The sequence below is a fragment of the Microcaecilia unicolor genome, unplaced genomic scaffold, assembly GCF_901765095.1.
Source record: "Microcaecilia unicolor unplaced genomic scaffold, aMicUni1.1, whole genome shotgun sequence".
Classification (NCBI taxonomy): domain Eukaryota; kingdom Metazoa; phylum Chordata; class Amphibia; order Gymnophiona; family Siphonopidae; genus Microcaecilia; species Microcaecilia unicolor.
Genome location: NW_021963653.1, coordinates 1 through 14,032, shown reverse-complemented (window position 1 = coordinate 14,032; position 14,032 = coordinate 1). Strand labels below are relative to the sequence as shown.

General features: G+C 44.7%; 1 protein-coding gene across 1 annotated transcript in view; it reads left to right on the top strand.

The window, feature by feature from the left end:
• The window catches only part of LOC115459541 (ras-associating and dilute domain-containing protein-like), a gene marked incomplete at both ends in the record, with an annotated part of 49,178 nt that extends 35,516 nt beyond the window's left edge, over positions 1-13,662 (top strand). The window contains 4 exons of the mRNA XM_030189358.1: positions 4,725-4,837; positions 8,374-8,602; positions 10,759-10,931; positions 13,512-13,662. Of these exons, the coding sequence (XP_030045218.1) occupies positions 4,725-4,837; positions 8,374-8,602; positions 10,759-10,931; positions 13,512-13,662 (666 nt within the window). The remainder of the gene's footprint in view (positions 1-4,724; positions 4,838-8,373; positions 8,603-10,758; positions 10,932-13,511) is intronic.
• Positions 13,663-14,032: the final 370 nt, after the last annotated feature.

The following is a 14,032-nucleotide window of genomic DNA, read 5'->3' as shown; positions in this document are numbered from 1 at the left end:
CCTCTGATGAAACAGGAAGTTACATCAGAGGCGGCCGCAGTAAAAGGAAGGTCAGGGCAGCGTATGGGAATCGCTTCCGGGTTTGGAACGTGACAGGGTACGCACTGTGAAGGGGGGAGATGCCGCTCCTGAAGAGTGCTCCTTGAGGCCCCCCCCCCCCCCCCCCCGCCTCTGGTGGCCTAATGGGCTGCCCTTGTTCATTGTGGACATTCTGAAAACCTAACACAATGGATGTTCCCCCAGAACTGGTTTTGAGAACCCTAAGGTATCTCTTCCTCAGATACACTTTAAAATATTGATGGGAGCTCTGCTGCTTTATTGAAAACTTGATGGTATTTGTGTCTGGCTGAGTGCTCCTGCCTGTTTTTCATAGCTTGTTTGGTTTTTAAATCTCTTTATGGCCAGAGTTCGGAGGGTCTTGTGGAACTACTTGCGATTCCTTCTTCTGGACGAAATTCCCGTTTCTCTCGTACTTTACGAATAAGTTATCCTACTCTTAGAAATTTATGTTTAAAATCTGCTTACGAGCGCTCATTCCCTTTGAAATTGTAGAGAGGTGTGGTAGCTGTGTTAGTCCACTCTTAAGGTTATCAGTAGAAATCAAACAAAATAAAACATGGAAAAGAAAATAAGATGATACCTTTTTTATTGGACATAACTTAATACATTTCTTGATTAGCTTTCGAAGGTTGCCCTTTCCTCCTCTCTTTCGTTGATGTGAGAGAGTTTTCAGAAAGTGAGAGGGAAGGCCATAAGAGTACAGGCCTTCCTTCCTTTCCTGAGAGGATGTTAGATAGATCTCTTGCATTTGCTTGCATTTAGATGAGTTAGATTATTGGCCTATTAGAATTGGGGAGAGGGGTGGGAGAAGGGGGGGGGGGGAAGTTCTATATGGAAAGCTTGAAGACGAAATATTATGTTTGTTACAGCTGAACCTTAGTCGGTGGTTACTATTACTGTATGTTGAGGTCATTATGAAGGTCTGTTTGATGATGTCTTCAATAAAAATTGTTAAAAACTAAAAGTACAGTACAAAATAAAAAAGAAGTGTTTATATTTCGCTGCAAACCAAAAAAATAGCTCAGCGTGGATTACAATCAAGAGGACTAGCTAATGAAATTACAGACACACACACACACACACACACACAAATAAGCAACAATAATTACTGAAAAATTTTTTTAAAGTAGTTTTCTAAATATCAAGTAACAAACCTTGAACCTAACCCTGAGAGAGAACATTCCAGCAGCTTGCGAGTTTATAAAAAAAATAAAGATGTTTCATAATTTTAAACATTTCGCTGATGAGTAATGGAGAATCAAAAAGCCCTTCAAGCGCAAATGTTTTTTTTAAGTGAAGGTAATTGTACAAATGAAGTTAAATATTCCAGTGCTTGACCCCATAAAATCCTTGAAACTAAAATACACATTATAAAATAAAAATGCCCCAAATATTAAAAAAATAAAAATCATTACTGACACATATGATTGCTGCCTGCCTGGGTCCCTCTCATGATGTAGGTAGATGTTTTTTTTTTTGATGGGTTGTGGTGGGGGGGGGGGGGAACTCACCGTACAATATAAAGGAGTAACGGTGAGATATTGTAATGCTACGGATTTACAGCCTGTCTCATTAACACAGACTGCTCAATAATTACCGTGGATTCTTTTGGATTCGTAATAAGTAAATGAAACCTTTATTAGAGGAGCTAAATTCTACAATGATTAAGGTATATACAATGATTAGCTATATAAACAATCATTACATCACTGGTCTCTACATCTAAGCAATGCAAAGAGTTATTAGACCAGGAAATGAAGCAATAATACATTATACATACAACATCACTGGTCTCCGTCATCCAGGCTCTTATCATCAGTTTGGCGGGCCCGGTTCACAGCGAGAGCTAGGAGTTTCAGGTCAGGAACAAACCCTCTGCATGACACGTCTGCCCACAGATGAACCCCCACACTGCTGTGACAAGCCCTCCCTTTTTATTAGGCTCTGAGTGCATATTCAGAGCTATGGAAAGTTACAGACTGCTTCTCTATTTAGGACTGTGGGAACGTGGTCACATGTTTTCCAAAGTCCAGGTAGCCAAGCTGGGCCCGGAAAAACAAGTCCCAGAAAACAACAAGGCAAACGATCTGCAAAATCCAACATGGAGAACAAACCAGCAGATCAGTGTAATATCCAAAATACTTTATTGGCAATTGTCTAACATACGATATCTTCAATAAAGTATTTTGGATATTACACTGATCTGCTGGTTTGTTCTCCACCCGGAAAAACAAGTGCCATCCTCCCCTTCACATACCAAATTAGTCAGAGCTGTGTCTTATCTTCTGCATTCCGACTTATTTTCACACAATCAAAGTTAAACAACCATTTTTAAACAGAATTACTTCTAATCAACAATACAGACCCCGAGTGCACTGGTCGGTCCAGACAGGGTTGAAAAACAATCTTTAAAATTCACTTCCATTACAGATATGTACCTGGGATCTTTCATGTGACGCTCCAGGGCACCCCACTGCTTTGCTGGGATGCCTGTGTGGCCAGTCTACTAAGAATGCTGGACCCCCCCCCCCCCCCCCACCCCCTTACATCTCAATGGCTTGTTTTTGTGTGTTTATCCCTTGGACTTTTCTTTTTTTTTTTTTCCCCGAAAATGGTCACAAAAGAAAAAAATGCAATGAGCACAAAACATCAAAAAATATCTAGGAAATGGCCATTTTTGAAACAAAAAAACATTTTTTTTTGGTTCGAAAATTGCTATGTTCCCCACTTGATTTTGAACATTTTCAGCAAAACGTCTAAAATTGGATTTAGACTATCAAAAACGCCCCTCCAAATGTGACAAAACTGGTCATATTAGACCACCAAACTACAGTCAAGTCTATAAAATAAACTTTTAGGTACTAACAACAGACTCATATTTGAAAAAACTAAATATGAAAGCGCAAAGCCCCTAAGAGAGAAACTTCACTGGCTCCCCACTCAAGGAACGCGTTGCGTTCAAGATCTGCACGATCGTACACAAAATCATTCATGCAGACGCCCCAATCTACATGCTAAACCTCGTGGACCTACCTCCCAGAAACGCAAAAAGATCAGCCCGCAAATTCCTCAATCTACACTTCCCCAGCTGTAAAGGATTAAAATACAAGCTGACACACGCTACTACCTTCTCTTACATGAGCACGCAATTATGGAATGCATTACCCACTACCCTGAAAACTATCGACGAAATAACTAACTTTCGCAAATCCCTGAAGACACATCTCTTCAACAAAGCCTACAAAGAGAGCCCATAACCTTACAAAACTACCTCACCAACCAACCCAGCTATTAAAATCCATTTTCTATCATATCTTGCTTAAAACCTTCTTCTCTCTTCCCTTCTCTGTATATGACTAATTGTATCTGATATCCTGGAAAGACTATGTCATAACAAAACTATGTAAACCACATTGAGCCTGCAAATAGGTGGGAAAATGTGGGATACAAATGCAATAAATAAATAAAATAAAAATACAAGTCAGTGGCGTTCCTAGGGGGGCTGACACCCGGGGCGGATCGCCGATGCGCCCCGCCCCCTGGGTGCAGCACGACCCCCCCCCCCCCCCCCGGGTGCACACCGCTGGGGGGGGTGCCGCGCGTGCCTGTCCTTCATTCTATGCTCCCTCTGCCCCGGAGCAGATTACTTCCTGTTCCAGGGCAGAGGGAGCATGGAACGAACGAAGGACAGGCATGCGCAGCACCTCCCCCCAGCGGCGTGCACCCGGGACGGGGCGGACCACCCCCCCCCCCCCCCACCAGGAACGCCACTGATACAAGTCACTACACAACACCGAATTTTTATTCTCTATTTAAAACATAACAAAATTTCAAGTAATTTGATTTGCCCTAGAAGACCCTATCAGGGTCAGTATAAAAATCAAAACTGCATGCCTTTCTTACCTAATATATTATTGCATTCATGTTTTGGTTTCGACACAGTCATACACCTCAGAAGAAATGCGTCTTGCTTATCCTTGTCATTCATTTCATACTGTTTATCAAAAATCATCGATGTCTGTGGAGGAAAGTCTTCAACACAGCAGAAGCTTAGATTCCCTGATAGTCTTTGGCCGATGACTGCACGGGATAGTTGGCGATTTTCCATCAGAACTATGCAGTTTTATCTTTTTTATGTTCTGCCACTTTTCTGGACATCGTAATGTGTGTGTTTACAAGGTTTATTTTGAAGACTTAAACATTGTTTTGGGTCAGTCACATGACTTGCGAGAGCCTCCTCTATTGGCTACAAGACTTAACTGGTTTTGGAATTAACGTCTGCCTGGACTGATTTTGGAAGCAAATCTTATTTTAACTTGGCTGCAGGTGAAGCACAAACAACGTTTTTCATCTCAACAATTAATTACATTGGTAGATAATATCCTTTGTCCATAGCAAACTATAGTTCATTTTTTTTTTTTGCCAAAAATGGTTCTTAACAGGTTTTAGAAATGAGCCCTTGAATTTTAGATGAAAATCTTCTTAATGATCTAGAAGAGTCAGAGTTTTGATAACCCTTAAGTGGCTTCTGAGAGCCTCTAATTAAAATTATTTTGTAAAAACAAAGTGTCTCATCAATAAAGCAGAACTATTGAGAGTTGCTTGATACAAAACCGGTTGGATATCATTGTTTACGACATAAGTTTTGCTCTGGTCTTCTTCAGGTTCTAAGGAATCACTGTTTTCCTCAACGATCACAGCCAGCGAGGAAGCAATGACTATTTTGGAAGAAGTTATCATGTACACATTTCAACAGTGTGTGTATTACATCTCCAAGGTACGTATCTACCACCTCACAACTCGACAGTAAGATAAGGTCCGAAAATATTCAGTTGTGCAACACTGGTAAAAACACAGTGTAAAACATACAGGTCTCATATCTATAATTATCTCTTAACTCTAATGTTTGTACAAGTCATTCTATCTATGACCTGACTTGCATGGTTATGTCCCTGCACCCTGTGCTGTATGAGGGATATGTCTCTTTGAAAACAAGGAGAAACATAAACATCCCCGCACCAGACCAGTTCAAAACCTGTAGGCTTGTACCCGTTGACCAGTGGATGAAGACAGAGGAAAAAAAAATGGCCTGCATGTTTCGCCCAATAAGGGCACTGTGTAGTCTTTGATGCTCAGTATTTCTCTGTCTCCAGCAGATGGTGACAGGCGGACTGTGCAGCTCCTGAGCTGGGCATCAATTGAGCAGAGGGGCACCTCACTTTAGGGTTTAAGCTCCAAAACAAAACGCAAAGGACATAGCAAATTGAATTTGATCTGGAGCAGGGATGATACTCAGAGGAGTCCCAGTTCTTCTCCCCCTCCCCCCTTCCCCTCACTTGCTGACTGCTGTTTCCTTCTTTCTCTGAAAGGGGTTTAAATAATTGGATGGGAAGTTGCTTCCTCACTTCAAGATTGCATTTCTGTTTGGGTGACCAGCGTATTCCCTAGAACACCCCCTGTGGCATGTGTACTTCCAAAAATGTTTTTCCCATGCACACCCCTAACGCTTCTAATCATAAATTCTACAATAATACCTAGCAGAAGCTGTTGAAAAAGAGAAAGTTTGGAGAATGGGAGAGACAGAGAGAGAGAAAGAGTGTTTTCAAGTGCTGTAAGGTCTTCCATTACCTCCTGCTGCTGCAACATTTTTTTTTTTGGGGGGGGGGGGGGGGGGTTATTTGTATTCATTCCAAACGGTGTTACAGAAGCTATATTGTTTGGATTTGGAGTTATGAAATTGTTTTCCACGTATTCCAAAGCGTGCCAAGAACTGCAAACTGAAATAGGAACAGCGTCTCAGAAAAATGTGCTTGCCTCGCTCCTCCCCTCCCTGCAACATAGCTGTGGAAAATTCCTTACATTAGAGTATATAACACCCCCCCCCCCCACCCCCAGATGCATTTAGAATGAGGTACACAAACTTATCCAGCCGTCCTATGTTCCTTGAAATTCCTTTGTACAGTAACTACTCTGATGGTGAATAATGAGCTCATTCATGGAGGTGACCCTGTACTTCTAGGGTGGATTTCTGGTTAGTCAGCACAAGTTACAACTATCCCTGATGGCCATTGGCAAGGAAGTTATAACAGCGCTGACAGTGTACTGGAAGAAAAGAAAGGTTGCCAGTGTGAGCTGGGTGGGGACCTGCTTCCAGAGAAGTAAAAAAAAAATAAATGAATAGCACTCTGTGACTTCAACTTTTCTGTGGATCCTTGCTGTCAACTCGGGCAGATAATCTCGAGATAGGTAGCTCACTAGCCAGAGAACTTCTGGTTTCTTTATAGTGGCACAAGTAGAAATGTAGCGTTCAGACTCTCTCTGCAGGAATAACTACTACTACTACTATTTAGCATTTCTATAGCGCTACAAGGCATACGCAGCGCTGCACAAACTTAGAAGAAAGACAGTCCCTGCTCAAAGAGCTATGTAATAAAAGTGAGCCAAGTATAGGACAATCAAGCCATTGTGACATCACTGATGAGGTTGGCTCTTATTGGTGGACTGAGGCATTATGACATCACAATATTAGCTCTGGTTACAAGAGACTACTACTACTACTACTATTTAGCATTTCTATAGCGCTACAAGGCGTACGCAGCGCTGCACAAACATAGAAGAAAGACAGTCCCTGCTCAAAGAGCTTACAATCTAATAGACAAAAAATAAATAAAGTAAGCAAATCAAATCAATTAATGTGAACGGGAAGGAAGAGAGGAGGGTAGGTGGAGGCGAGTGGTTACGAGTCAAAAGCAATGTTAAAGAGGTGGGCTTTCAGTCTGGATTTAAAGGTGGCCAAGGATGGGGCAAGACGTAGGGGCTCAGGAAGTTTATTCCAGGCGTAGGGTGCAGCGAGACAGAAGGCGCAACGTCTGGAGTTGGCAGTAGTGGAGAAGGGAACAGATAAGAAGGATTTATCCATGCAGCGGAGTGCACGGGAAGGGGTGTAGGGAAGGACGAGTGTGGAGAGATACTGGGGAGCAGCAGAGTGAGTACATTTATAGGTTAGTAGAAGAAGTTTGAACAGGATGCGAAAACGGATAGGGAGCCAGTGAAGGGTCTTGAGGAGAGGGGTAGTATGAGTAAAGCGACCCTGGCGGAAGACGAGACGGGCAGCAGAGTTTTGAACCGACTGGAGAGGGGAGAGGTGACTATGTGGGAGGCCAGCAAGAAGCAGATTGCAGTAGTCTAAATGAGAGGTGACAAGGGTGTGGATGAGGGTTTTGGTAGGGTGCTCGGAAAGAAAGGGGCGGATTTTACGGATGTTGTAAAGAAAGAAACGACAGGTCTTGGCAATCTGCTGGATATGAGCAGAGAGGAGAGAGAATACATGGTTTCCTACCAAAGATAAATGTTTTGTTTGTATGTAACCTGACCTATTGAGCGCATATTTATATGAAAGAGAATTTATCCTATCTAAGTGGAAGTCTCTTGGGGTATGTATAGCATTTACACATTTGTAGGAAGCAAAACTAAGCTAGATACTTTCATATTTTCACAGTGTTTGTAAGCCCTTTACTTAACTGTTCTCTTCCGTAATCTGCCTCTCTTTCAGAAATCTTTGTAAAGTACAATACAGAGCCCATTAAACACATATATACAAAATATATTTCCTGATATATCAAGGGAATCGCAGACTAGGAGGTGTGAACTCTTGGCGTTTAAGCCAAGAATCATTGCCCTAGGCAGGACCTTCCTAGAGCGATTCCCTTATAATTGTTTTATTTCCTTATTACTTATTTGTTGAACCCAAGAATTACAAGAGTTTGTGGAGTTGAAAGAACAGATGAGAACCCTCTGCAGCAACTTCCTTTAGTTACCACTGTACTGGCTGCAATACCGATTAACCTTCCTCCCTCAGAAAATATGAATTTGTACGATTAACCATTCCGTGTTTTTCTTATTTTCTTTGAGATTGTTTTCCTGATCTTGGATCCCCCAATTGTGGACAATTATATATATTGTTGAGAGAAATGTTTTTCTTTTTCCTATATTAATTTCTGTTTTTCCTTACATTTACGTGATAATGTGAATGTAAATTAAGTAAAATGATAAATAAATTAAAAAACAAAACACATATATACAAAATACATGATCATATAAAATCCTTGGCTGGGACCTAGCAGACAGCGCAGGTTCTGTTAGGTATGCAGGAAAGGGTTATAGGGACGTTATTGCCCAGGAAGGAGGAAGGTTAATGTCTTTTTATTACAGGTAACCAAATCAGAGTTAATGGTGCCTTTTTTAAGAATAAACCCTAGAAACTGAGAGCGTGATGCGGGTGTCTGGATTGCTTGCCTTTGTTGTTTGTTGCAGTCTCTGTATGTGTCCCTGCCAGCTCTCTTTGAGGGGAACTCGTTTCCAAATGAAAACCGGCAAGCAGCCTCCCATCTACCCGAAGAAGTGTGCAGGGTTATATTGATTTACCAAGCAACACTGGACCTTCTGCACCAGTATGAAGTCCACCCAGAAATCGCATCGCAAATGTTTTCCTATCTGTTTTTCTTCTCCAACACGTTGCTTTTCAACCAACTGATTGAAAAAGGTGAGTGATTTATACAAACTTATAAGCAGTAAAGGGAATGGAATTTTTTTAATTTTTTTTTTTTTTTTTTTGACTTGGCAATGCCCTCTTACTTCTTTGGCTTTTCAGTTCATTTAGAACCAGTCAGCTTGGATTGTAGTGTCATGTGCACTCATTTGCACTTCCACGGAGATTTATCTCCTATTTTAGTGGCCCTTTTACTAAGGTGTGTATGCGTGTCCTACGTGCGTCAGTTTGGAGTTACTGCCCAGCTACCGCGTGGCTCGGGTGGTAATTTTAGCTTTTTACGCGCTTCTGCTAAGCACGGTGGAAAATCATTTTTATTTTGCTGCGCGCGGCTGAAACCGGGCAGTAATCGTCTTTCTACACGCGTAGACGATTACCGCATGAGACCTTACCGCTAAGTCAGTGGGTGGCAGTAAGGTCTCAGGCCCAGAATGGACGCACACCAATTTTTATTCTGACGCACATCCGTTTTCGGCCAAAATTTTAAAAAGGCCTTTTTTTTACAGCTGTGCTGAAAAATAGAACTGCGTGCACCCTAAACATGCGCCTACACTATCACAACCCATTTTTCAGCGCACCTCAGTAAAAGGACCCCTTAGAAACCCACACCCAGCCCAGCCATTGTACTGACAGTCCTTGGTCAGGGTTATTGACCACTTCTAAAACTCAGTAGGAGTGCACTCTTAAGTCTGGTCAGTAGGTGTTACCATTGTGCAATGGCCGAGACTTCAATTTTCCCTTCCCCCGGGTCTATGAACACTGCCTCCCTATCGTCCTCAAGTCCACCCTATGGCCATAGGAGCCAACTTTTCAAAATGATTAGGGGTGCTGAAAATTTTTTTACAGGTGTTGCATTTCCCCCCTCCCTCTCCTCTGTTGCCCCTCTTCCCTCTGAATTCCAGTCCCCCCTCCCTCTGAGTTCCAAGGCCCCCCCCCTCCTCCCTTCTTCCCTCCCTTCGAGTTCCAGGCCCCCTCCCTCCGAATTTTAAAAGTCATCATCTTACCTCGTCGGGGTTACGGCAGCAGCAGCGGTGAAAAGCGTGCAGGCTCGGCGCTTAGTTCAGTCTTCCCTTCTCTCTCTTTCAGCTCTGGTCCCGCCCAGCAATACACAATACTTGGATCAAAACAGTCATCAACATAAGCAACCTTCATGTGGTGGTGAATTTCAATTGGAGGGACTTCTTCACCACAGCACATTGCTTAAATCACACCAAGTGCTCACTGTATGCTTCCATCTCCCAAGGAATAGCAAAACAGCCTCTTAACATATACACTTCTCGCCAACTAAGATAAAGGAAGAGATTTCAAAGAATAAGTGAACATTTGTAGGGTGTCAGTGCTGCCATCTGTTGATGAATTATGGGAGGTGAAGGCATTACTTTTCATTTAACCCTCAGATAAGTGCATTTCCTCTTTCTGCCATGTACTTCTGAGTGTATACTGCCAACAGTTTCATAAAAGGTCTTTTCTGTTGTAAAATGGGCTATACACATGTAAAAACCTTTACATTTACCTAATCCTCTTGAGTTTTGTGTTGTGGTTCCCGTGCTCCTGTCCAGGGTCATAGCAAGGTATATGCAGCCACACGGGGTACAAGGGTGGCAAGCATGCCAAAATTGCACCCCATTCATTGCCTCCCTGCTTGGCCAGCATCTTCCTTTCCTGTCCCTGTTCTCACCAAGTGCATCCATCCTCTCCCAAAAGCACGCCTTCCAAGGTGCCCCCTCCCATCTCCCTGTAGGCCTCCCCCCCCCCCCCCCAGCCTACCTGAAAGATGCCCTGATGGTCTAGCATAGGGCGGGCAGCAGTGATTCCAGAAACTACCACTAGAGGTTGCTGTTGCCACTTTGAACTGAGAGCTGGCACAGAAAGTAGTGACTGGGGTGGCCCACAGGGAAGTAGGGATCATCAGGAAAGAGTAGATGCTCTGGGTTTGGGGTGCAATTATAGCTTTCTGTGGCCCTGCTCATGTCAGTTCACAAACGTCCAGGATCTTCCAGTACATGTATTAGATGCCCTCTCCCTGGCCAGATCTGACTGAAATATGTCAGGAGTGTTGGAATCTCAGTAAGACACTCTCTGACCATGGATGGAAGGTAAACATCTCAGCCTCACTTAACATGAGTTCTTTTTTCCTCCCTGCCATAAAGGGCCTACTTTGGGTTGTTTTCGTTGGTCAAAGGGGGTAAAAATCCGTGCCTGCCTGAGGTTCCTTCTGGAATGGATACAAAACACAGGTTATGGGCATCTTGGACAACAGTTCTTCAGTAAGCTTTTGAGCGTGGCTAACCTCCTAGCCACACCCAGCTCCCAGCTGTTACAGGTATGAATCCAGTTTCCAGATGTGGTTATTGTATCAATGCCTTCAACAAGGGCTCCAGGCCTCTCTCTGTTCCTTCTTTGCTCATGCAGTGGCGTAGGAGGGGGGGGGGGCGGTCCGCGCCGGGTGCATGCTGCTGGGAGGGGAGTGTTGGCTCCACTGGTTCACTGCTCTCTCTGCCCTGGAACAGGTTACTTCCTGTTCCGGGGCAGAGAGAGCAAGGAACCAGCGGAGCCCACGCAGCTCCCAGCGACGACGTGCACTCAGGGCGGAGTGCCAGTGGTAAGAATGCGCTCCGAGGGAGGGGGTGCGCCGTGCTGCACCCGGGGGGGGGGGGTGCGTAACGGTGACCCGCCCCGGGTTTCAGCCGCCCTTGCTACGCAACTGTGCTCATGCTACCAAATGGCAAATTTTTCCAATTGTCTGTGTCCTGAACACATTTATCCCAATTTCCTGTGTTTGTGCAATGTTCGTTGGGTAATCACAGTCCAATAAATTATGCCAGCAAACATTGAGGGGCATAATTGAACGAAAACGCCTATCTCCATGGGCGTTTATCTCCAAGAACGGGTCCGTGAAGGGGCGGACCGAACCGTATTTTCGAAAAAAATAGACGCCCATGTTTTATTCAACAATGTGTGAGCTGGGCGTTTTTGTTTTCAGCGATAATGGAAAATGAAAGCGCCCAGCTCAAAAACGAATAAATCCAAGGCATTTGTTCGTGGGAGGGGCCAGGATTCGTAGTGCACTGGTCCCCCTCACATGCCAGGACACCAACCGGGCACCCTAGGGGGCACTTTTACAAAAACAAAAAAAAAGGTAAAAGAGCTCCCAGGTGCATAGCACCCTTCCCTTGTGTGTTGAGCCCCCCAAATCCCCCTCAAAACCCACTGCCCACAAGTCTACACCATTACTATAGCCCTAAGGGGTGAAGGGGGGCACCTACATGTGGGTACAGTGGGTTTGGGGGGGTTGGACGACTAATAAGCATTAAGCAGCACAATTGTAACAGGTAGGGGGGATGGGCCTGGGTCCACCTGCCTGAAGTCCACTGCACCCCCTAACAACTCCTCCAGTGACCTGCATACTGCTGTCAGGGAGCTGGGTATGACATTTGAGGGTGAAAATAAAAAGTTGAGAAACTTCATTTTTTGTGCTGGGAGGGGGTTAGTGACCACTGGGGGAGTCAGGGGAGGTCATCCCCTATTCCCTCCAGTGGTCATCTGGCCATTTAGGGCACTTTTTGGGGCCTTATTCGTGAAGAAACAGGGTCCAAGAAAAGTGTCCTAAATTCTAGCTAAAAACGCATACTTTTTTCCCATTATCGGTGAAATGCGCCCATCTCTGTTCGGCAGATAACCACGCCCCAGTTCCGCCTTCGCCACACCTCTGACACGCCCCCATCAACTTTGTCCGCATCCGCGACGGATTGCAGTTGAAAACGTCCAAAAATCGGCTTTCGATTATACCGCTTTATTCGTTTTTGTGAGATAAACGTCCATCTCCCGATTTAGGTCGGAACTTGGGCGTTTTTCTCATTCGATTATAAGCAGGATAGTAACATAGTAGATGACGGCAGAAAAAGACCTGCATGGCCCATCCAGTCTGCCCAACAACATAAACTCATATGTGCTACTTTTTGTGTATACCTTACCTTGATTTGTACTTGTCCTCTTTAGGGCACAGACCGTATAAGTCTGCCCAGCACTATCCCCGCCTCCCACCCACCAGCCCCGCCTCCCACCACCGGCTCTGGCACAGACCGTATAAGTCTGCCCAGCACCATCCCTGCCTCCCAACCACCGGCTCTGGCACAGACCGTATAAGTCTGCCCAGCGCTATCCCTGCCTCCCAACCTCCAGTCCTGCCGCCCACCACTGGCTCTGGCACAGACCGTATAAGTCTGCCCAGCACTATCCCCGCCTCCCACCACCGGCTCTGGCACAGACCGTATAAGTCTGCCCAGCACTATCCCTGTCTCCCAACCTCCAGTCCCGCCTCCCACCACTGGCTCTGGCACAGACCGTATAAGTCTGCCCCGCACTATCCCCGCCTCCCAACCTCCAGCCCCGCCTCCCACTACCGGCTCTGCTATCCAATCTCGGTTAAGCAAAGTATGGTTTAATATCTCTGATCGTTGATCTTTATTATTTAACCCAGTGGTTCCCAAATGTGGCACCCCAGCCACTCAGGTTTTCAGGATATCCACAACAAAATATTCTTGAGAGAGATTTGTGTGTTCTGCCTCCACTGCATGCAACTCTATGTCATGAATAATTCATTTTGGATATCCTGAAAACCTGGCTGGCTGGGGTGCATCCAGGACCAGGTTTGGGAACCACTGATTTAACCCCATCTGGCTCCCAGATTGTGCGACCAGTTCCTTCATGAATCTTATTCCTCATCCCAACAGTTGTTATATAATTCTTTTCTTATGCTGATTGGAAGAGCACTCGGAAATTATTGCATGTCCACGAAATAATGCTTCTTGGTTGTTCTGCCAAGTTTGTGTTCAGTGCAGCGTTAGAAATAAATGTAATACATTTGGGGATTCTGATCTTTGCGTTGGATATCCTGGTTTAGATGACCTGGCACAACCTGAGAGTGGAATTCCCTGCCTTGACCTGTGCACAGCTGCACTGTGTGCTGAATAATTATCAGTTGGCCTCCAGCTTGGGGTGTCTCACAGCCTGGCAGCCCAGCAAGGAAGACAATGCTGCAGCCTTCAGGAAAGGTGAGACCCCAATTAACCCAAAATGTGTTTCTACTTAATTTAGTATCTATTGGACATGTGGACGGTAATTCTTTAACGGGGTACCTAGCATAAGAGGGTACAAAGGAACCTATTTCAAGCCTGTTTTCTTTATAGATGTACCTGCACTTGAGGCTCAGGCCCCGATCCTCAAAAGTCACCGTTAAATACTGAGGCCTTGTTATTCAGACCGCGGAATATAGCCGGGCTATCTCCTGCAGTCAGCGCTAAACCCTGATGTTCAGTGCCGGTCCATTTCTGGGGACCGGCGTTGAATATCAGGTTTAACTGTGGCCGGTCTGATTTTAACTGGCCTCGCTGATAGTCGGATTGTCCAAAGTTATTCCACCTA